The following is a 23666-nucleotide window of genomic DNA, read 5'->3' on the forward strand; positions in this document are numbered from 1 at the left end:
CCGGAAGACCTTCGGGGTGGGACCAAGATGGCGGAGCAGGCTACGTGGACCTTCGGGGGTTGGGCCTCAGCTGCGTCAGACCTTCTAGGGCGGGAACAAGATGGCGGGTCCGCCGCAAGCGGAAGTCGCCCGGAAGTCCTCTGGGGTGGCACCGGGAGGGCGGAAGTGTCCCGGAAGTGCGGCGGAAGGTCAGACTTCCCGGAAGCGGCTCCAAAGTCCTCCAGGGGCGGGGGCGAGGTGCCGGAACGCTATCGGAGGATGTGTAAGGCCTTCGGGAGCAGGATAGAGGACCCCGAAGTGCCAGTGCGGGGCAGGGAAGGGGACGCGGTAGTTCTAGTTGTTCGGGGGCGGGGACAGGTTGGCGGAAGACTCCCGGAAGCGGGGCGAGGCCAAACACCCGGAAGACCTTCGTGGTGAGACCAAGATGGCAGCGCAGGCTGCGTAGACCTTCGGGGGTTGGGCCTCGGCTGCGTGAGGCCTCCTAGGGCGGGAACAAGATGGCGGGTCCGCCGCAAGCGGAAGTCGCCCGGAAGTCCTCTGGGGTGGGACCGGGAGGGCGGAAGTGTCCCGGAAGTGTGGCAGAAGGTCAGACTTCCCGGAAGCGTCTCCTAAGTCCTTCAGGGGCGGGGCCGAGGTGCCGGCAGCCTGTCGGAAGCGGGACGGAGGGTGTGTAAGACCTTCGGGAGCAGGATAGAGGGCCCCGAAGTCCCACGGGGACAGGGAAGAGGACGGGGTAGTTCTTCGGGGGCGGGAGACACAGAGTGCAGAGAGGAGAGCATTCCAGAGAGGGTGAGGGACAGACAGAGGGCGGTACAGAGGGGGGGTCCAGGACAGAGCATCAGCAACAAGGCAGTGGCGAGTTGCAGGTCAGAATGAAGAAAGTGGACTTTATTCTCAGGACGAGGGAAAGCAGGAGCTGATTCGGGTTTATATAGAACATACTATTTGTGTGTGTGTGTAGCGGGCTGGTGGGGGGGCGGTGTTCTCTTAAAGCCAAAGAATACGACAGTGCAAATACAAAATTGGGCATCAAATTGAAAATCAGAATGAGAAACCTCACCAAATTACCGCAGTTCGATGAGCCGACATACCCGTAAGGCACCCCCCCACCCCCGGCGTTTCCGGCATCACGGGACCTGAATCCCCAGATGGTAACTGCACACACCTTAAGGATGAAGTTTGCCACAGTAGAGCTTCTGACTTGGCCCATGTCAAGCCCTGTTCCTCTCCCACTGTCCCGGGAACTTCCAACGATGGTGACAACTTCTGTTCCTATGCCTTCCTGTCACTATACTGGGTATGCAGGCTCAGCGGGTGGGTGAGGAACACGTCCCAAGAGCCATTTGGACCCTGAGGTGAGTAACAATAACCTCACTACGCATGGAAGTATCTGCGAACAAGTATGTTCCGCTGCAGAAACAGACGGTAGCGCTTATTAACTGCAGGTAGAAGACCTTACTTTTGCAGACTTTACAAAAAGCACGAGCATGGAACACATCGTGAGGGTCCCTTCCCAGGCCTCCGAAGCGAGGGGTCCTGAAGCTTAAGCTTCACTCACTTCGCAGCAGATCTGTGAAATTCTCGCATGGGGAACCGACGGAAGGGTTCAATGTGCTCTGAGGAGAGCTGGAGGGGACAAGTGTGGGAGGCCGGCACTGCGGCGGTGGCCCTGGAGCCTTCCTGGGCTGAGACCAGGGCCCCCCACCCCACCGCCTCAGCCAAGACCGACTGCTCTCGTCTGCGGCCCCTTTTCCTCTGTGGCCATAATCTCTCCTGCACAGGACCTGCCACATGCCCGCCGTGGGCCTGCCGCAGCGTCCGCAGCTGTCATCCCCCCGCCCGTCTGGTCTGGGTCGGCTCAGCCCACGGTCGTTCTTAAACCAAGCGCTGGAGACGGAGAGAGGGCACACCCGGCCACCCTGAGGGCTGTGCCACCTGGGGCAGAGGAACAGACAAACGCATTGTAAGAACCGTAGGTAAGGGGAAAGGTAAACTCGAGTTCTCTCTCGGGAGTAGAGGGGGAGAGGGAAATGGGGTCTGAGGGATCCAGAGGTGCTCAGAAGCACTGATGACCGATTACCGTAGCGGGTGCAGGGCTTGCACTGTAAACGGGCCTTTCACGTGTTTTCGGAGCGGTTTGTGTGAACGCCTGTGTGTATACATGTGCACGCACACACTTCTGGTCCTAGGAAGAGCCATCGATGTCGATGGCTGGCAACAGGTACAAGAACGTGATTCCCACAGAGGCCGAGGGCCACGGGTTCTCCAAGACGGTAGGGACACAGCAAGGGAGGCCTTCAGGGCACAGGTCCCATCTTTCCCTGCTGATGACACTCACACCCACCAACTTTAGCCTCTTGTGTCCCGGCACCTCCAGGGCTGCCCCAGGACACTGAAGCATGAAGGATCACAGACCCACTGATCCCGGTGAACAACAGTGACTGCTACAGACAATTCTCCTTCACCGTTTCCATTCTTACCGAGTTTTATTCCCAGAAAAGGGGGGGAGGGGGGTAGAAAGGTCCATGAAGAGCAGTCACCGCCCAACTTACAGAAAGACGAGGGCCCGATCAGATGCTACCATCCCTCTTTCCCACCGTCCGGGTTCAAAAGCCATCACGTGCTCACTGTGGAAGAGGGCGGCTGAAATGGGGCTCAAAAGATTTATAAGACCCCCAATTCTGTCTCCCACGTATCCTTTTCTTTTTGTTCTTTTTCTTTCTTCTCACGCTCAGCCTTAGCTTCTTCTTCCTCGTGTCTTCTGATCAGCTGTTCCACTTCCTTCTGTCCGAGGACTCCGATGACCGTCTTTCCATTCTCTCTGGTCGGTGTGGCAATTTCCACTGGGGGCAAACACACACACACACACACACACACACACACACACACACACACGGCTGCGTTACGGGGCGCACTCAGCCCGCACAGGCGACCCGGTTCAACCCCCCCCCCCTTTGTCGGCCTTCGCTCACCACCCCTTCGTGTTTTGTGCTTCATATGATTCACGGATACTTTTATTCACGTTTCTGCGTCAACGATCTTTCTTCTCCTGACCCATTCCAACCTTCTAAGCTGCTGTTTTGTCCCTTCCTTTGAAAAAGTCCCACGAGCCAACCCGCTGTAAGCTGTGCTGAGCAGAAGGAACCGCAATTTCCTCGTAGGAACCTCTCCGACGCGGTCCAGGAAACTGACCGAATCGGAGGAGGGGACATAACCTACCCTTTTCAGCAGAGAGCTTGCTCACGTCCATGGTCTTGTCGAGGACTTTGATAGCTAAAGCAAGTGCTGACTTCAGGGTCATTTCCCCTTCTTTGTAGTCTTGTTTTAACATAGACACAGCTGCCTACGAAGCAGAAATAATCATCAAAAAGAACGTCCTTTAAATGTCTGCATTTTTCAGGAACGTGGACTGGGCAGAAGACTGATGCCTGAATTATTATTAGCATGTAACCACTGTAAGCAATTATGATGGGCGGGGACACATGGGATGGGGCGGAGGGGGAGTGTCGATGCTCTGTGAATGGAATCTTTAACCCGGGGCCTCAGACCTCCAAGACTTTGTGATAGAATTCAAGGGGATTATCCACCAGGATATGAAAAAAACTGTATCTTATTTCAACAACTTGCCTTTGAAAATCACTATTTCCTTTTGTTACAAACGTAGGCAATAAACCCCAGTGGTATTAGCAGAACCTGCGACTGCATCACCAATAGCAATCACAGATGCTAAAGTTGTTGCAGCTACCTTAAAATACCATTTACATTCATCGCCGTTTCAAAATCATGTTAGGTACCTATTGCTAGGTTTTACAGCAACACAGAAATACTCACGGCGCTGTTATTTCCAATGCATGTGGCCTTCCATACCCCGTAATTTCCGCTTGGGTCGCTCTGATAGAGCTGAAAGCCGTAACGCTTATCCCAGCCAATGGACAGCAGCGAGACGCCAAAGGGACGTTTTTTCCCTTTAACCAAGAAAGAGGACTGTCAAGTACATCAACCGCCCAAATGCAGTATCGCTATAGTCACTTGAGCTCCCTGAACGTAGCCGAAGCACCTTTCTGTGAAGCTGAGCATTCGTAAGTGGCTTTGTTCTGGCCACCACAGACTAAGGCCCACCAAAATGTCCACTTGCTTCCGGGAGATGGAATTAAGACATGGAGGACTGCTTCTCAGTGCTGAGTTTAATTATTAGGTAAAAAACAATCGGTTTCCAGATTTAAAAATGCTATTTTTGCCTCTCGATAGTCTATTAATAAAACATATGATAATACATATCGCGGAAACCACAAAGCGGAAATGTGCAATGTTTTTACTTACTTTTCAATTTCTTTTTATCATCTCATAAAAAAATTATTACTTAGAAAATGTTTTCCATTTCTGGAATAAATATGCCCCAGATTTCCTACCTCCAAACTGTGCGTACGCTTGTTTGATATCACAGAGCGCTGTCACCAACTGCTCAGAAGGAATTGGCTCCCGACACTAGTAAATAAATACCTAGGATGAAAACATTGGCATAGTCATCATTTTTTTCTAAAACACAAAAATCTAAGCAAAACATATTCTGGACATAAACCTGCTCCATGGGGACATTAACAGTCACCTGTCATTTGAGAGGGGAGCAGGGGAATGTCAACATCCTAACAATCTTACTACCACAACATTTTAGAAGTTCGGGTTAAAAAAAAAACAATTTTCAATTAATAGATCTGTAATGACTCTCATCTTTGCAAAAACGAGTTCTCCTTAGAGATATCAAACAAACTAACTTAGAGATCATCAGTCACACCCTCTCTGACCATACCTTTGGGCCATGAGCCTCAGTTCACTGGTCAGAACGTTAGCGTCAGAAGTTATGCCGGCCACACTGCAAGCCATGTCCCTGGAGGAAAAAAATGTATTCATGTGTCTGTAAGCAGAGCAGGTGTCTGAGAGGGCCTTTAAGAAGTGTTTGCAAAGTCCCAAGTTCCATGATAAGTTTACCATGCTCGCGTCAATGCTCTGGTTTACTTCTGAACAGACAGAAACTACAGAAGGTTTATCTTTGCAGGACAAACCTGACATCATTTAACACGAAAGATACATGGCGCCCCCTCCAGTTCTTCGATAGGTGTATTTAGCACCACGACGCCGAACAGGGCGAGAGAAGGAGCACTAGGAAGCTAAAGCAAGTCCCGAGAGGGTCCAGAAGCAAGACAGAGGTTTTGCCAGAGAGGAAGAAAAACTACCCCCACTCCTGGGTCATCGGTATTCTCACCTCCAAAGGCCTGGCTGGCCGGGGCCGAGGGAGGGGGCTCAGGGGCTAGGCTCCCAGGAAAGGCGCCTTTCCTTTCTTTGCTGCCATTCCCCGAGGGCTGCGCTGGCTCCCCTAGAGCTGACAGCCTCTGTCACCTGCTGTCACTACACCTCTGCAAGCCTGCCAGCTGCCAAGCGGCCCGTGGCCCGGCGGTGACTCTGGAGGGATGACGCTTCCTTGGACACGCATCCAAAGGCCCTAGAACCGGCACCCGCCTCGTCCCCCCACTCAGGGGGGAAGTCTCTGACAGGCAAACCCAGTGCCCCGCCAGCTAGGAGTCCTGCACGCCCAACGACGCGAAACTGACGGGGCTCATCTAAACTGTTCCCAGACCTCCAGGGGTAAGATTCGGGACACTTCCACACAATTCCCGAGTAGCCATTCTGAACACTTGGGGAGCCTGCCACGTGTCAGACCCTGCGCTAGTGTATTTCACTCGTTTTACTCTAGTTCATTAAACGGCCACCAGCACTCGAGGCGGCACCGAAGCCCAGAGAAGGAAAGCAACGGGCGCGAGGTCACACAGACTTAACCCAGGCCTGCACACCTACCATGCCTGTACTCCGAACGGTATAAAATAGTTTCTCCACCTAGGGCTTGGCCCTGCACGTCAAAAGAATAACGCATCGTCCTAAGCCTCAAGGAAGTTTCAAGTACAAATCAAAAATGTCCACCAGTAAAGGCACAATAACAAGCGTTCACTTCAAGTTTACTACGGCACACGGGCCAGCCCTCCCGAAATACGTGAGATCCTACGTATGTGAGCACGTGAGGTATTGAAACCCTCTCCCCTGTGAGCTCACTCACTCACTGACCTTATACATTTTTTCAGAGAAAAAAAAACGTCATCAAGCAGCTTGTGGGTGTTGCGTCGCTCTGCTGCAAGCCAGACACCGCCGTTCGCTAACGTTCCCGGACAGGTGCCCGCACGTCCGATGGCCTCCATGGCGTATTCAACCTGGTACAAGCGACCTGCAAAACACAAGCGGTGAGAAACCGAGACTCCCTTCCGGGTGCTTGCACCACTGGGCCAAGAGAGTCAGCAGGAACCCTGACAGGCTCTACCCTCGCGTCCCTCTCTCGTTCTCTCGTGCTGCGCGCGATCAACCTGGTGACCATAATTACATCAGAACACAAGAGAGCATGAACTATAAAAAAAGTGTCTTGATTTCCGCCCCCCCACCCCCCACCCCCCCAAAACGTCAAGCACTTAAAAATACTTTGGAGACAAGATTACGCAATTCCTATTTTACCTCCTGGAGAAAATAGAGTGGTCCTGGAGTCATATCTTCGAGACCTCAAAGGAAAAATATACCCATGACTCCCGTCCGCTGAAGGTAACTCCTGCATAAAACACATCCTGGCACCCAGAGTCCAGTGTGTAGCAGGGAACCGATCATTTCTTCCCACTCCGGTTTGCTCACGCAGGTCCGTAAGCTGAGTACCAGACCCTCTGTCAGGCGATAGCTTACGGACGTGTGCGTGACTTACCGTGTTTTCTGAACTTTACAGCTCCTGTCAAAAGAAAGTAAGATCCTTACTAAAACGAAAGTTACAATTGAGAAAGCATTTCCACGACTTAAACCCGTTCCGTCCACCCCCTTCTTTGGCTGACTCCGCAGTGCAGCTACTGAGCGCAGCAGGCTCTGTAGCCGCTGCGACACCGCCGCCTGGTGGTCAGGTGAGGGACGCACACGCGACTTGACACAGGTGGAGACCGAGGCACCGGGCTGGAGGGGAAAATCGAAAAAGCCCTTTTTTGAAAAAAACCAACACGGAAAAGGAGCCCAAATGGGACATGGGAGAGGCAGAAAGAGGGATGAGACCCTGCAGGTGCAAGAGGAAGAACTGGGGAAGGAGAAAGAACGGGGCGTCCAGGCGGAGCAGGAAGCTTCAGCAGAAAACACTGAGTCAGACGCCTCACGGGCAAGAGACAAACGGCCGAAGCTTAAAAAAATAAAAAGAATCGCAGCCGCTCGAAAGCCAAGCCAGTATCCCGACCACGGAGTCCAGGAGGACGGACACGTGAAGAGGGGCAGAGGCTTCTCCCCGGAGGGCTGGGGTCCTGCATGCGGAAGGAGGCGGGGGGTGGGGGTGGGGGCGTGGGGCGACCTCGGCCCCCAGAGCACGTTTCCCAAATAGCGGAACACCAGACGAAGGCCGCAGGACCGGCGCGCCCAGACGAGATTTCTTAAAGGTGGGCTGGGCCTCGGGGCTGCCTGGCACTTTGGGAGGCGGTGACCTGCGACCAGGCCGCCGAAGAGTCCTCATCCCCATGCTCCACGCCGGCGCAGCGCCCAAAGGCAGGTACTAACCGGAGCAGAAAAACTGGAATTGAGGGCTACACGGAGGGCTTCACGCCACAGGAAAAATCCACTATCACCCCGCCGAGTGTCCGCTGCCCATGTGGCCCACGCGTGTGCGCAGAACGATCTCGCGGGGTGGGGGGCGAGGGGAGAACAGGCCGAAGATACGGAAGCCCTCCGGGGGCGGGGCCAAGGACAAGGAAGCCCTTTGGGGGCGGAGACAAGGTGGCGGAAGACTACCGGAAGCGGGGCGAGGCCGAACAGCGGGAAGTCCTTTGGGGTGGGACCAGGAGGGCGGAAGTGTGCCGGAAGTGTGGCGGAAGGTCAGACTTCCCGGAAGCGGCTTCTAAGTCCTCCGGGGGCGGGGACGAGGTGCCAGAAGCCTATCGGAAGCGTGGCAGAGGATGTGTAAGACCTTCGGGAGCAGGAAAGAGGACCCCGAAGTCCCACGGGGAGAGGGAAGAGGACGCGGCGGTTCTTTGGGGGCGGGGACAGGGTGGCGGAACACCCGGAAGACCTTCGGGGGTGGGACCAAGATGGCGGGCCTACCGGAAGCGGGACAGGGTGTGTAGACCTTCGGGGGTTGGGCCTCGGCTGCGTGGGACCTTCTCGGGCGGGAACAAGATGGCGGGTATGCCGGAAGCGGAAGTCACCCAGAAGTCCTTTGGGGTGGTACCAGGAGGGCGGAAGTGTGGCAGAAGGTCAGACTTCACGGAAGCGGCTTCTAAGTCCTCCAGGGGCGGGGACGAGGTGCCGGAACCCTATCGGAGGATGTGTAAGACCTTCGGGAGCAGGACAGAGGACCCCGAAGTCCCACGGGGACATGGAAGAGGACGCGGCAGTTCTTCGGGGGCGGGGACAGGGTGGCAGAGGACTCCCGGAAGCGGGGTGAGGCCGAACACCCGGAAGACCTTCTAGGGCGGGAACAAGATGGCGGGTATGCCGGAAGCAGAAGTCACCCGGAAGTCCTTTGGGGTGGGACCAGGAGGGCGGACGCGTCCCGGAAGCGTGGCGGAAGGTATTCACCAACAGTGCCATCTGAGGCCAGCCAGCTCTGCCTCACCTCCTGCTTTGGACTTGTGTTGCCTGCAGCACCACCAGTGTGCAGTTCCTCCTGCCATGGTGCTCTTCATAGACTCCGTTGCTAGAAATTCAAAGTATGGTGCTTTAAAACAGAAAACAAACTGTGTTCCGCTTTCTCTTTAAGATGAAAGGTTACCCCCTATTATCCTGGTATCATGATGGGGCTCCTTAGGATAGGGAGGCAGGTCTCGCCCTCTGAGATGCATCTGCACCCCCACCTTTGCTGCAACACGATCCACACTAGCTAGATGCCGAGGGCATGGGCTGTGTGTGAGCAATGGACACATTAGAACGTGAGCTGTCTCTGCGTGTGTGATGGACACTGTGCAGCCGCAAATAAGGACAGAATCATGCCGCTTGCAGCAGTGTGGAGGGACCATGAGGGAGTTGTGCTGAGATAAGCTGGAGGAAGACATGTAGGCTTGATCGAACTTACATGTGGAAGCTGAGAACACAGCCTCATAGGGACAGAGAAAGGAATAGTGGCTGTGGGGCCAGGGGAGGGGAGGGCAGAGGTCTGTCCCAGGTACAAACTGCCACTTACTGATGAGTGACTGCTGCATGGTGACAACACTATGTACATACTGGAAGATCACTGTAACAGTAGATATTAAATGCTGTCACCACAGAAAACCGGTAACTGGGAGGTGAAGGACGCGGGATCTTTCCTGCACGTTCGACTATCAGATTGTCACATCGCACATCTTAAACTTACAGTGTTACCTGCCAATCGGTCTCAATACGGTCTCTCCTAGGAAAGGAGAGGTAGGAGGGTCAGGGTCAGGGAAGATGTGAAGTGGAAATGAGGTCCACAGGCCACGAGTCTGGAAAAAGCAAGAAATGGATGCTCTCTGGAGCCTCGGAGGGAAGCACCCTGTGGAGAAAGTGGCGTTGACTCGGGAGACCCGGCCCACCCTCCTAGGCCAGAGCCACGGGTGATCGGTTTCTGTTGCTTGAGTAACCTGATTTAGGCTGATTTCTTACAGAAGCCACAGAAACTGATACCCATACCAACTAATTCACTCACATGAACCCCACAGGGGAAAGCCAGTTAAATTCCCCATGGTGGAAAGAGTGGGACAGAATTTAAATAATATGGCTGCAGAAACTGAACAGTCATGCCCTGGAGAGCGATAGAGGGGTGGCACCCTCTGTCCACCCAGAAAAAAAGGAGCAGGGGCCCGAGCTGCTTCTGTGTCACACACCACCATGCAGCCGAACCGGTCTGGATGTCGAGACCCGCACCAAATTGGCCGCTGTCCTGGATCTCCGGTGCCCCTTGCTCTCTGGAATACGCTTTGTGCCCAGTAAAGCACATGTGTCACATGCAAATTGGCAGGGCCCACGATTCAGGAGCAATGGGATCAGAGGCGCATTGCAGGAAATCCATTAACAGGGTATTATTCTTGTTCACAGAGGAAAATAAGGACAGAGTTGCAAAAAATCTGATGGTTTTAGAAGACGAACGGCAAATACAATTTCGAAATGCACAAGCAACATCTCCCAAGACTGAAGACGTTTCAGAAACAAAGGCATTCCAGTGGCCCATAAGCCCATGAAAGGAGGCTGCTGTCAAGAGTCACTAAGGAAACACAGATTCCTAGGTCACAGGTGCCATGATAAGGCCAAGCGCTGCTGACAGACAGGAAAGGGGTTAGGAACAAGAGCCTCCTGTGGTTGGGAGTGGTGGCTACATGCACTGTCTGACACAGAGTAACACCCATGTGTTTATTGAACAATGGTCTCAAATACAGCCAAATAAAGAAAACTAAAGCAACTTGTTTGGCTTAGTCTACGGTGGGGTCGTGGCTCGACTGGACTTCTTTTACAACTAAACCGAAATTAGCAAAAATGAAGAGCTTCACGCTACCAGCACCCCAGGAACTTCCTGGGTTGAAGCAGGAAGAGACACTAAACAGAAGGGAGGTGAAGCTCTGCAGCAAGGGCCAGGTGGGTGAGGTTCCAGCCATTCAGACCCAAGGCCCAAAGTCGCTGCCCAGTGGAGGACAGCCGCCTTCCTTCCCCAGGCACCTCGAATGTGTGCCCGGGGGGTGGGGGGGTGAAACATCTGTCCCAGGGTTGGGTGGCCTCAGAAGGACAAAGACCTAGGCATGTCACCTACTTCCCAACAGGAGGCACAGACATCACACGTGTGCAAATCTCGGTGGTGACTGCAGAGTCAGGATGCTGCTGAAACAGATTTGCTCTCTTCCCAGCCCACCTTGATGCAAACGCATGGTGTGGGACCAGCCGGTCAGGAGGGGTCATTTTGAAGAAAAGTTCATTGGAGAAAAGAATAATTCTGGGTGATGGTGGTTTCTCACTGGCTGAGTGCCTGGGGAGTCAGTTTTTCGGTACATCGCCGTGTTGGGTCCCGTGACTGCCACTTTTTCCTGCCGTTGACCTCAGGTGGTGCGACCTGAGAAGACCCCAGTGACCAGACCCGCCGACTCCACTGTACTGACGTTTCCCTTTACGCAATTTCACAGTAGTAATTACAGTTAGTTGGCTTATTTGCAATCCACGCGAATCAACTTATATTTCTGTGCTCAGAACCAGGCAAGGGCCAGAGACCCTCTGCTCACGTTATCCCTTGAAAGCCGGTGGCAGCTAAACTGACCCTGATCTGTGGACTCAGGGCCTTAGATCCTTAAAGTGCATGCCTTGTTTTTTATGCAAAATACTTGTAGGTTGTTTCGGGTTTTCGGTTGCTTTGTTTTCAGTTTGCTTCTATCTTGTCTTCCCGTTTCTGAAGACTCTGTAGACCTGCGTTGCTTCCCCGTGCTTTTTCCAGGATGCTTACCGCTACGTGTGTTGTGTGCGAATCTCTGACCCCTCTGCAACTTATTTTGTGCCTACAAACCAGGTGGTCCGAATTCACTGATTTGCCGTTTCCCTGGAGAGCCATGCAGCCTTGCCTGAGTCCTCACTGGGTTATGCGGGTCCTGCCGAAGGTGGGTTTGACAACCAAGAGCACAGAAGGGCCTAGACGAAAGTGATGCTGGAAATTAAGACTTCTGATTTGAGGTATGTTTACATACCTCTCGGTCCAGGTGTTTAATGATCCGAGCAGTGAGCTGGACTCGCTGGTGACAACAGTCTCTGACTGCTCAGGCCTCAGGATCTTAAAGACATCCTGTGACTTAGAATCTTGCTGAGTACTCCATCTTCCCTGATGTTGATAAGGAAAGCAAACAAAACTAAGTACAAATGGTGTTTAACCTTGATTGCTTTCTGTTAGTGTTTAAGGAACAGTGCATCTGTTCCTTAGCCTTAAAAGAGTAAGTGATTGGATTTCTGTTTTCCTGTCTATGAATGCTATATAGACTTGTTTGTCAGGAAGCATTCTTTTCAGTTAACCTTTTAAGCTTCCTCTGTTGTAAGTTTCAAGTACATTGTAATCATTCCTGGAATGTGCCTGTGAGCTCATTCCTGGACCCTCCCTGTTAATGAGCATATCTGCAAAATCCAATAAAAGGAAGGTGCTTGCACTGCTCAGGGCTGATGGTCTGAGCCAGCCACAGTCCTCTGAGCGTATTGGCCATTCATCCTGCTTGCTGGAATTATCTAATCGCCCCCGACCATATTCTACACTTCACGAAAGTTCAGGTTACCCACTACAGCCTGGTGGAACGAGGCCGCTTTGTCACCAGGCGGCAAGAAGGCCACGCCCACGCTAAACAGCTGCCGGGCTCCGGGCCCCAGCTCTTGTGGGGCGGGTCCATCCGCAACCTCTGGTACACCCCGCACCACAGAAACCGGAAACCGCCGCGCTGCGGTCCTCGATGAAGGCCGCATGACAGACACTGAGCAGCCAATCCCCGGGGAGTGGGGCGGGTCTTCCGCCGACGGTCACGCTCCACCCCCCCTGCCCCGCCCTTTCATCTTCTCACCACCCATTGGCGGGCAGGGCGCTGCGATCTCGGCACTGATTGGCCGCTCGCGCCCACGCCACTATATTACCTGGAACCTCGCTGTCACCGCCTCAGACCTCCTGAGGGCGGGAAGCGCGCTGCAACTCGGAGACCACGGCCAGGGTGGGCGGCGCGGAAGGGGGTCCGGGAGACTGACAGGAGGACGGGGGACCTTGCCGTGCGAAACCCTTAGCCCGAGACCTTCCAAGTCCAGCGTAAGAGCCCCGGTGCTCTCACCTGACAGGCTCCAAATCCCTTCAGCCTCCAGGGGCCCACGGCGGGCAACCCGGAGGGCCCCAAGTCTCGCCCAAACAATCCCTCAAGGCTTACACCCCAAAACGCCCTGAGAACCCCAACTCCCCTCGGCTCGGGGCAGCCTGATACAGCTGGCCCGGAAAGACCGAATGGCCCCAAACCCTGACACCCGAAGTGCCGTCGGCCGGGGAACGCAATGTTGGGGAACCGAAAGGCCGCAATGGCTGACCAGACTCTCCTCAGCCTCAGCGGTCTCGGAGCCTCTCCCCCCGGGCGCTGGAAATGCCCTCGGCCTGAGAGGCCCCCGAGCTTATCCTGAGGGACCCCGAGGCCCGGCGCCTCAGACACTCCCGTCCGCTGCAGACCGCGCCTGCGTCACGCGCGGGTTTCCCCAGAACCGGTCGCCGTCGGGGCCGCTGCGCGCGGGTCGCTCGGGAGCCGGCGCTTCTGCTGAGGCGGCCGCGCGGGTCGGGGGTTCGCGGGCACAGTGCACCCCCCGCGGGCGCATCGCCGTGACCGCCCGGCCTGCGCCCCACCCATCCCCTCGTCCCCTTGGGTCCCCACGTCTTCCCTGTCCGGACGCCCCGCCAACAGCGGGAAAGGCGTTCAGCCCGCTCGGCACCTTCTCCTTCCACAGGCGCCTGGGCCTCGGGGCTGGGAGACCATGAACCCCGACTCCGGGCCGCGGGGGTGCCCTGAGGGAGAAGCGGGGAGAACCGGGCGCAAGCCAAAGGTGAGCTCCGGCGTCGGCGGGGGGCGGGGGCCCCAGAGCTCCGCGGCCGCTGGCCTGGGGAGGCCCCGCCTGCGCCCGTGCGGACCCCGCTGTCTCGGCGCCCCGGGCACGGCCGGGAGGGACCCGGCGCGCCCCCTGCACCCAGGGCGGGGGTAGAGGGGAAGGCCGGCTGCCGTTCTCGGTCGCCGCGACGAGCCCTGAGCGATCCCGTTTCCGCAGGCCGGAGACGCCTTCAGGGACATTTCCGTCTACTTCTCCCGGGAAGACTGGGCGGCGATGGGGGACTGGGAGAAGCGCCGCTACCGGAACGTGAAGAGCAACTACGAAGTGCTCGTCGGCCTCGGTAACGTCCAGGCAGACGCCGACGGGGGCGGACTGCGCACACGCGCGCACACACGCACCCCGGGCCGGGGACCGCGGCGCCTCGTTCCGGACGCCCCCTCCCCGCCCCGTGGGAGCGGGTCGCACTGGCTCTGCGGTGCTTGGTCCCCCTCGGGCTGCTGCTTTCACCCGGACATCTTGCTCCTCCCCAGGCCTCCGAGCGTCGCGACCAGCCTTCATGTGCCACCGCAGGCGGACCGCCGGGCCCCGGGCGCAGGACAGCGAGGGTTCCGACGAGGAGTGGACCCCCCGGCAGCCAGGTGAGCGCCGGGGCCGCGGCTGCGTCTCAGGAGCTGACGAGCGTCAGCGGCCAGCGGGGCGCAGAACGGCGCTTTGTGCGGCCGGCGCGTTCGTGGGAACTCTCCGAATGTGGGGTTGATTACATGTATGTGTACATGCGTGAGTAAGCGGGGACTGCATAAAGATGTAAAAGCGGATAAGAAACGACCGATTCAGAAGAGTGGCCATCACAAGAGAGGAGGCAGGTCGGCCGGGTGGGCAGGGCCGTGAGACCCCAGTGCCGACGGCCCGCGCGGGGCACACGCGGGAAGATTCCTGATCCCCGCGATGAAGGGAGTTGGGTCCTGGGCCGGGGTAGGGAGCAGCTCAGCTTTGCATCGGCCTCTGGTGTCGGCCACCGACTCGGCCGGTCTAGTTTCCTTGAGCCCATCGTGGGCAGGGAGGGTCTGCTTTCAGGGGTCTGAGCTTGAAACAGCTGAAGGCAACATGTTACCTTTGCCTTGATGGAAAGTCCGTTTCTGAGGTCAACAGACCTGAGGCTCCATCCCCGGACTGGTCGCTGCTGACGAGAATCTGATGACTGAGGGAGCGGGTGGACGGCCAGAGTGTGAAACGTGGAGCATCAGATAGGAAGGAGGCGAGGCGGCCGTGGGGCCCTTAGGCTGTCGGGGTGAAGACAACAGAAAGGGGAACGGGTCGTGTTGTGTAAATGGAGTTCCTGCACAGTTACATGGCCTTTCTTTTATTTCTGCCGTGAAAGGCCAGTTTACTTTTTAATAAATATAATAGCTAATTTGTAAAGGTAGCATTAAGCACAGATGACACTTTGTCTAGTTTTTTACAACTTCTTAAGAATATTAGTTGGTGCCCCCCTGTAGCAACACGGGCCTTAACGATAGCTCAGAAAACATTCCCAGCAGTCCTTGGATCGCCCTTGGACTGCTCTCTGGTTCCAAATTCTGTGCACCTAATGAGCATCTCCAGATTTTGGAAACATTTGCCAACCAAAGCACTGATTTCTCCTCATCTTTTAGTCAAACCTTCGGTGGCCTTCAGAGGGGGACACAGTAAACACCCAAAGGTGAGTATTTCCCAGATCCTGTTGACAAGAAACTCTTTCCCATGGATACAATGCAGGTAAGAGTAGGAAAATGCAGAGTTTCAGAGATGTAGAAATGCTTCATTAGATGCCTGAGATCACAGTATCGGCAGTGGTGCAATCTGACCCACAGCTCCTACTCCACACCTCTTACACTGAAACTTTCCCAGTGGTACCAAGTTTACACTCTCTTAGCCATATACTGTTACATCATACGTCCAACTAATGGTTTCCACCGCACTCCTTTTCTTCTGCACTGAAGTGAAAGGTGCGCTGAGACCCTCTGACGGAGGGAAGCGTACTGATGCATAGGCGGTTTGCACAGCAAATGGTCCCAGGTGAAGGAGGATATAGGCTCCCTGGAACCAGAGCACCCCCTGTCCCCCAACCATGAGGAGCTTCAGGTTGGATAATTGTAAAACAACAAGTAATACAATGGCTTAAGGACGTCACACAGGTTACTCATTATTTGACAGACACTTGTCCCCTTGAACTGACTTCAAATGCCCATCTGTGTAGGAAGAAGTAACAGCTTCTTCCTCTGAGCACTAACCTGGCCACTCTCATCCTGTTCGGACTCATGGGCTCAGCCTGCCTACCTCTGCACTGAGAGGAGGCTGGTCCATACCTGATTCTTCTCAGGAGTCCCAGGGACCCTGAGAGCCCCTGAACTTTTGCTGAATGAATGATTTCACAATTACAAATTAAACTACCACGGATCCGCAAACGCTGAAGATAATTTCTGTTAGATTTCAATATGGAGATAGCTGAGGGGTAAGTTGATAGGAGGACCATGATTTCACATTCAGACTGTGTTACACAGCTCACACAACACTTTGGTGAACGTTGTTGTATTTCATCTTTGCCATGACGTTAACAATGAGTGTGTTATAGATCCAGAAGATGAAGAGAACTAGCTAGTGGTACAACCTTATTCAAACAAAATTGGTGGGAACGGGAACCAGCTAATCTAATTAATTACAGATGTACTTCCCAAAATATAGCAATTTGAAAATTTGAGCATCATTTTCACTAGTGTCTAGATATGTTTCTGCCAACTATTTGTTTACTCTCTTCCCAATGCCCCTTACTCTCACTATCATAGAAAAACCTGAAATAAAAGATCCTAACGCATCGGTTTGGTCTTGAATTCAGTATCCATACAGGCCTTTTCTTCTCCCTCTGATATCCACACTCCTCCAAAATTTCCAGGGGCTGTTGAAGTGTTAGTTAAATTCATGCATGTGGAAATATATCAAAGCCCTTAAAATTAAATAAATGCATCTTATCTTTTAATATGTGACTCTCACATTGAAGGCAATCTCCAGACCACCAGTAAGCAATGAATCTAGTTTGAAGGACTTGTCCACAATGACTAGTTTGCTGACTGCGAGTGGCTCAGAGCACGCCCAGAAACCCGTGGCCCCTCCTGGACAAGCAAGGACCTCTGGAGAGCGCTCTAGACGAAAATTGGGTAAGATAGAATCACTTGGACACTACAGCTCCTCTAAGTCCTCTGGAATGGATGATAAGCATGGCCTAGGTGTGTGGGGCGCACTTGGGATAGTCCTGGGTTTAAGCTGGACGAAGCTGAGACTGAAGTTAGCACTGGAGCTTTGGGCTGATCTTATAAATTCTCTTAGCTCCTGAATGCTGATGTGTAAAGTCAAGATAAGGACACATCATTCATATGTTGTTTGAAAGCATTACATTAAATTTAAAACTATTGACATGTGTGAGTTGTCCAATAAACCCACCTGTGATAATAGCGACCCGACCGTACATCCCTGGTGTAGTATGCTCAGGCCTTTGCTTAATGCTGACACGTAATGTGCCCTCAATCAATATTGTATAACTGAGTGAAGGTTAGGAAGTTACACCTGATCATGGGACGATCTAGAAACTGACATTGAATCCTCCATCTCTAGTCAGTGTGGACTCGTAGTCTCTCTGAACCAGTAGTGAATGGAGGAAAATACCAGAGTACGTAGAAAGGACGGGTGATGCTTTCTGGGGAGGAGATTGTGTGCCTTCTGACAAAACAGAGACTGACACTCCAGACCCCACCAACCCAGCTCGCCTGCTCTTCTTCCTCAAACTCAGACCCCAAGAGAAAGGAGGTTCACGTGAAGATGTACAGCCTACGAGAAAGAAAGGGCCATGTGTACCGAGAGGTCAGCGAGCCCCAGGATGATGACTTCCTCTGTGAGTGACCCTCCCAAAGGGGCACATTATGTCTGGCTACATAATTTCATCTAGCCACTTGGTCCCCAAATCATTCCCTTCCTCCCCTGTCCAGGAGAGCAGGATGGAACCTCAGTGAGGTGAGGGCCTGCGCGCTCTTTGAAGCTCTCTGTATTCAGAAACTTCTAACCCCTGTTCCTCTCGCCTCCAGATTGTGAGAAGTGTCAGAAGTTCTTCACTGGCAGCTGTGATGTGCACGGGTCCCCTACGTTTATAAAAGATCATGCAGTGGACAAGGGGCATCCCGACCGCTCAGCCCTCACTCTGCCCCCTGGGCTGAGAATTGCAACATCAGGCATCCCTGAGGCTGGGCTTGGAGTGTGGAACGAGGCTTCTGATCTGCCTGTGGGTCTGCACTTTGGCCCTTATGAGGGTCGCATCACAGACGATGAAGAGGCAGCCAACGGCGGGTACTCCTGGCTGGTGAGAGAAGTGTTTGCCTCCTACCCTGCCCTTTGGCTTCCAACATCCTTCCTGAGGCCTGGTGGGACCTCACCTTCTACATGCTAGACATGGATGGGGATAAATAATATGGTTAGCTCTGTGTACTGAAAGGGCTTTGCATGAACGGGAAGCTCCTCCTGTTTAAGGATCAGAAGGTACCCCTGGCTGTTGTGACTCAGTGGACTGAGTGCCGGCCTGTGAACCGAAGTGTCGCCGGTTCGATTCCCAGTCAGCATGTGAGGGGTAACCACACGTGGATGTTTCTCTCCTTCTCTTTCTCCCTCCCTTCCCCTCTCTCTAAAAATAAATAAATTCTTTAAAAACAAAAGGACCAGAGGGTAACTGGGAGCAAAGTGGTACACACACAAGGCACTGGCTCCTCCCTTATAGGCTCCTGCTCTGATGGGACAGACTCATATGTGTACGTGATGAGTAAGAAAAATATCCTGATGAGTAAGAAAAGTATCCTGTGGTCGCAATTGGCGGTTGAATCCCCGTGTGAGCTGAAAGAGCTTCGATGACAGTATAGTGAAATAATTCTTCTGTTACCTCCCCACCAAAAAAAGCCTTTAACTTCTTCTCCTGAAACGCAGATCACCAAAGGCAGAAACTGCTATGAGTATGTGGATGGGAAGGATGAATCCTGGGCCAACTGGATGAGGTACGGTCGATCAATTTCTGGGTGCCCGAGAGGACTCTCGTCTGCCACAGGCTTTCCCTGTCATCCTGCCCCCTTGGTGGCCTCCCTCAATCCTGTTTCTTTTGTTCTCCACATGGGATTCTTTCGTATCAGGAGACATTTAGGAAAAAAGGAGATAAAAATACAGTGTACATCCTCAAAATATAAAGATGTATGCTAGACAAACTTTGGACAATGGGGAAAAGAAACCTTGAAGAGCCTAGATGTACTGGAATACTGGATTATGCTTTACTTCGTCTAACATTAATTAAGCACTTACTATGGTTCCAATTTAGACCAAGTTATTTATTACTTAAAGAGATCACACAACCCGTGTCCTTATGAAGGACTTACTGCAGACAGACATTAAATCATTGCTTTTAGAAGTATATGAGTACACTTTTCCTAACTTTACAGAAGTGCACAGTGCCAGGATAGGCTAAACCAAGGACAGCCCAGCAAAGCAGCCCAGCATCACCTCTAACTAGAGCTGCATTCTCAGGCCTGCAGATGAGTGGTCATGAGCCCCTTGCACGAGCGGCTCTTTTTTTTTTTTTTTTAATCAGGGAAAAGAGAATGTGAATCAACTATCATTGCTCTGTTATCTTGCTGAGACAGAGAGGCCTCCAGGTTTCTATGGGAACCTTGGGGGAGACAAGTTAATTTTACCCTAAGAAAAGTATGCAATGATTGGAGAAAGACCTCTCAAGAGAAGATAGACTTGGGATGAGTATTGAATGATGTGAGATAATCTAGAAGCAGAGTCTAGATCAAGCACCAGGTTCTCTGGTGTGAAACAGAACTCGACTTAGCGTTTAGAGAAGCTAGAGGGAGCAGCGTTTCATGGCCAATAGGGGTGGATCTTAAGTCTGGAACTGGGCTTTGGGAAATGGTCTTAGGCAAGATGAGCCCCGTGAGCAGGACTTGGAGACAGATATTCATATGACATCTGACAGAGGCTCAGATGTTGAACAGAAGGCTCCCCGGGAGCACTGGGGGGAGTGGGTGACATCAAAGCCCAAGGGTCTTAAGCATCAGTGAGGAGCTGGACGTGGATGTGACAGGTAGCGGGAACTCACTGGTGTGTTTTTCTTTCCCTTCCTCTCCCTCAATCACAGGTATGTGAACTGTGCCCGGGATGATGAAGAACAGAACCTGGTGGCCTTTCAGTATCACAGGCAGATTTTCTACCGAACCTGCCAGGTCATCAGGCCAGGCTGTGAACTGCTGGTCTGGTACGGGGATGAGTACGGCCAGGAGCTGGGCATCAAGTGGGGCAGCAAGTGGAAGACAGAGCTCGCGGCCAGGAGAGGTGGGCACCGCTGTTCTCCTTCAAGACAGAAGTAAAAGAGAGAACTCTCATAGAAATGTTCACAGTCCAACTCCACTCTAAAGTCAGTACAATTTCAAGTCAGATGCTTCAGAAATCAAGGAGTCATTTCATATGCATTTGACTCCTAGGAACAATTTTTATTTTCTTTCTGTTCCTATTTTTAAAATGCTTCATGCACTAAATACACAACAGCATATAGTGCTGAAAGGCTTAGAGGCCAAAAAACCCAAGTTTTAAAGAAGATTTTAATTATTTTTAGAGAGAAGGGAAGGGGGGAGAGAGAGAGAGAAAAACATCGATGTGTGAGAAAAACGTCTCTCATTGACTCTTGTACGCACCCTGACCTGACTGGGGACTAAACACTCAACCCATCCATGAGCGATCAAACCCGTGACCTTTAAATTTGTGGGACAACACCCGACCAACTGAACCACCATGGACAGAGCAAAAAAAAGTTTTTAAACACTAACCAACTCTCTCACCAAGGCAGATTTTTCTAACCTTTTTATAGCGGTTTCTTCTTACTTTCCTCTGTATTTCTAGATGAAATGTGCATGTTAATATGCACTTATTCATTATTTCAGGTAGTTGTCCTGTGAGTTCTTACTCTGTGCCACACAGAGTTCTGGGAACTGGAGATACTGATTAGCATAAAGATGAGAATCGCTGCTCTTGAGCAGCTGACGGGCGAAGGAGGGAAACTCAGGGATGGATGCTTGCATGTGCACAATATCACACAACAATTAGTGCTTTAGGGAAAAGGAATCCACAACCAAGTACCTGGGGATCACTGCGAACGGAGGGTGCAGTGTGGCTGGTGCTCAGGGAGGGTCCTTTCCATGGAGAACACTTAGAACAATACCTGTGGGCAAAGGGTCCCAGGTAGAGGGGCAGCTAGTGCAGAGAAGGAGAGGGGGGGTTTGAGCTGTCTGAGGGACACTCGGTCTCGACCTCAACATGGAGGGTAACAATGCAAATCAGATACAGGTCCAGCAGCTGGAAACACAGGGTCCATGATCCAAGCTGAGCCACTTGGACGTTCCTTGGCAAGATGGGACAACTCTGCTGTTTTCAGCTGCAGCGTGAGCATGAGAGAGTGATGGCCGGAAAGCCCTGCAGAGGCCAGGGCGTGACTCTGTTCTAAAATTAGGCTTTGTTAAATTTTGGAAAATCAACTTCAGTGGAATCCCACAGTGATGACTTCATTTACAAGTGAGAGAAGATGCGGATGGGCTGCAGGAGTATGGGAGTCGGGTGTGTTGGAACTGTGGTTGGATAACTATTTTAAAACAGGACTTCCTAGTGTATTTGAAATGGGCTAACACTGAATGAAATAAAGTGTGAATACTTGGTGTGAGGCTGAGGAAGGACATGTTTTTATTTTATAATTTCAGAGAACTGAGAGAAGCAATTGCTAGGTGGGGCCCGTGGTTTCTCTCTTTACTATGACTTACTTAGAAGATACACGTATATGGAAAAGGTCACTGCAGTTCCATCCACACAGGGAGTGGAACAGCCTCTGACGCTACTTGAAAGTCCCTAGTCTGGCCTATGTGCAGGCACGACCCATGATACGGGCTTTCTGCTTTCTGAAAACATTGCAGTGCATACAAATAAAAAGAAAAATAGGAACGGTGTGGGGGACAGAGCTTGCGTTGTCAACACTATAAGAATGCTTGGCGAGACAGGTCTTCTCAGGAGACCAAGTGTGCAGCTAAGGCAGCCTTGTCCATGTCACTGCTGACCAAAACCTTCTCTTTCAGCAGAACCAAAGCCAGAGGTCCACCCATGTCCCTCCTGCTCTCTCGCCTTCTCCAGTGAGAAATTCCTCAGCCAACATGTGAAACGCAGTCACCCCTCTCAGATTCTCCCGGGAACATCAGCAAGAAAACACCTTCCGTCAGAGGACTGCTGCCCAGCGGAGCAGAGTCAGCAGCAGCAGCAGCAGCAGCAGCACCATGCCGTTACACACAGCTGGAAGGACACAGGGGAAGGTCGAGAGGCCAAAGAAAGGTCCAAACCTTTGCTTAAAAGGATCAGGCAGAGTAGGGTTTCAGGGGCCTTGTTGAAACCTCCCGATAAACAAATGGGAAGCTTGAGTGAGCATGAGGGGATGATGGAGGAAGAGCTCAGCACAGGCCAGAAGGTGAATCCAGAGGACACAGAGAAATTATTCATGGAAGTAGGAGCGTCAAGAATTGTAACAATCAAATATGGAGGGTGTGGGCAAGGCTTCAATGACAGGTTACAGCTCAGCAGACACCAGAAGATACACTCAGGGGAGAAGCCCTATGTTTGCAGGGAGTGTGAGCGAGGCTTTGCACATAAGTCAGCTCTCATCAGACACCAGAGGACACACTCAGGGGAGAAGCCCTATGTTTGCAGGGAGTGTGAGCGAGGCTTTGCACAGAAGTCAGTTCTCATCTCACACCAGAGGACACACTCAGGGGAGAAGCCCTATGTTTGCAGGGAGTGTGAGCAAGGCTTTGCACAGAAGTCAGTTCTCATCTCACACCAGAGGACACACTCAGGGGAGAAGCCCTATGTTTGCAGGGAGTGTGAGCGAGGCTTTGCACAGAAGTCAGTTCTCATCTCACACCAGAGGACACACTCAGGGGAGAAGCCCTATGTTTGCAGGGAGTGTGAGCGAGGCTTTGCACGTAAGTCCCATCTCATCTCACACCAGAGGACACACTCAGGGGAGAAGCCCTATGTTTGCAGGGAGTGTGAGCGAGGCTTTGCACAGAAGTCAGTTCTCATCTCACACCAGAGGACACACTCAGGGGAGAAGCCCTATGTTTGCAGGGAGTGTGAGCAAGGCTTTGCACGTAAGTCACATCTCATCTCACACCAGAGGACACACTCAGGGGAGAAGCCCTATGTTTGCAGGGAGTGTGAGTGAGGCTTTGCACGTAAGTCACATCTCATCTCACACCAGAGGACACACTCAGGGGAGAAGCCCTATGTTTGCAGGGAGGGTAAGTCATTAGCACCTTGATAGCCATAGTGCAAATGCAGCCTCCACGCACTTTACACCCCAGCCCTGAGGGCACTTCAGATAAGTATACCGGCCCTTGACTTTCCCCAAGAGTGTCATTTGTAAAGAAGTAACTGGTTAAACAAATCCTCTACTTTCATAACAAGAGATGAGATAGACAAACAGCTCCTTAAATGCTATGGAGATGTCAACACCAACCTCCTCCCTGTTTTTTGGCCTCTTGTTTTGAAACATGTTGTCTCCATACAACTTTGAATCCCACTTGCCTTACTCCCCCCATCACTGAAAGCAGAGCCTTCCAGGAGGACCTCACAGAGCTAGTGCTCCAAGCCACAGAGACTCAGCTGCTGCAAGGCCTGAGTCCGGAGTCAATCTGGTTAGGCTACCACCCAGGGAGAAGAATATGGGGGGTGGGGTGGCAAAAAAAACCCCAAGATGTATTTATAAAAAGTTGTGTATTTATTCTTACATATTTAACCTTCAGTCACCTTCAAAGTGCTCTCCATTTGCTGCCATACACCTATCCAGATGTTTTTTCCACTGCTCAAAACAGTTTTGGGCCCTGGCTGGTGTGGCTCAGTGGATTGAGTAGCCAGCCTGTGAACCAAAGGGTTGCCGATTCAATTCCCACTCAGGAAACATGCCTGGGTTGTGGGCC

At 52.6% G+C, this 23666-nt stretch overlaps 1 protein-coding gene and 1 long non-coding RNA gene across 2 annotated transcripts; one reads left to right on the forward strand and one right to left on the reverse strand.

The window, feature by feature from the left end:
• Nucleotides 1–7734: 7734 nt before the first annotated feature.
• On the reverse strand, nt 7735–9878 carry LOC150001134 (uncharacterized). Its single transcript, XR_016513170.1, has 3 exons — nt 9404–9878; nt 8669–8749; nt 7735–7988 (listed from the first exon to the last, which is right to left on the reverse strand). It is a non-coding gene; the product is annotated as an uncharacterized LOC150001134 (long non-coding RNA).
• A 2606-nt stretch (nt 9879–12484) lies between these two features.
• LOC150001135 (histone-lysine N-methyltransferase PRDM9-like) lies at nt 12485–22912 on the forward strand. The gene is made up of 13 exons (XM_090287761.1): nt 12485–12725; nt 13221–13369; nt 13495–13590; nt 13810–13933; nt 14124–14231; nt 15246–15292; nt 16628–16784; nt 17414–17515; nt 17706–17977; nt 18592–18659; nt 19796–19989; nt 21774–22254; nt 22363–22912. The coding sequence occupies exons 1-13, from the start codon at nt 12485–12487 to the stop codon at nt 22910–22912; spliced, it is 2589 nt and encodes an 862-aa protein (XP_090143887.1).
• Nucleotides 22913–23666: the final 754 nt, after the last annotated feature.

Source organism: Furipterus horrens, unplaced genomic scaffold, assembly GCF_987537825.1.
Source record: "Furipterus horrens unplaced genomic scaffold, mFurHor1.1.pri manual_scaffold_9, whole genome shotgun sequence".
Classification (NCBI taxonomy): domain Eukaryota; kingdom Metazoa; phylum Chordata; class Mammalia; order Chiroptera; family Furipteridae; genus Furipterus; species Furipterus horrens.

What these genes read in the sequence shown, in the direction of transcription:
- LOC150001135 (XM_090287761.1), top strand. Translation starts at nt 12,485, where the DNA reads ATGACAGACACTGAGCAGCCAATCCCCGGGGAGTGGGGCGGGTCTTCC. An exon ending in CGAAGTGCTCGTCGGCCTCG is followed by an intron (nt 13,934 to 14,123) that starts GTAACGTCCAGG and finishes GCTCCTCCCCAG; the next exon opens with GCCTCCGAGCGTCGCGACCA. An exon ending in CCAGGATGATGACTTCCTCT is followed by an intron (nt 17,516 to 17,705) that starts GTGAGTGACCCT and finishes TCTCGCCTCCAG; the next exon opens with ATTGTGAGAAGTGTCAGAAG.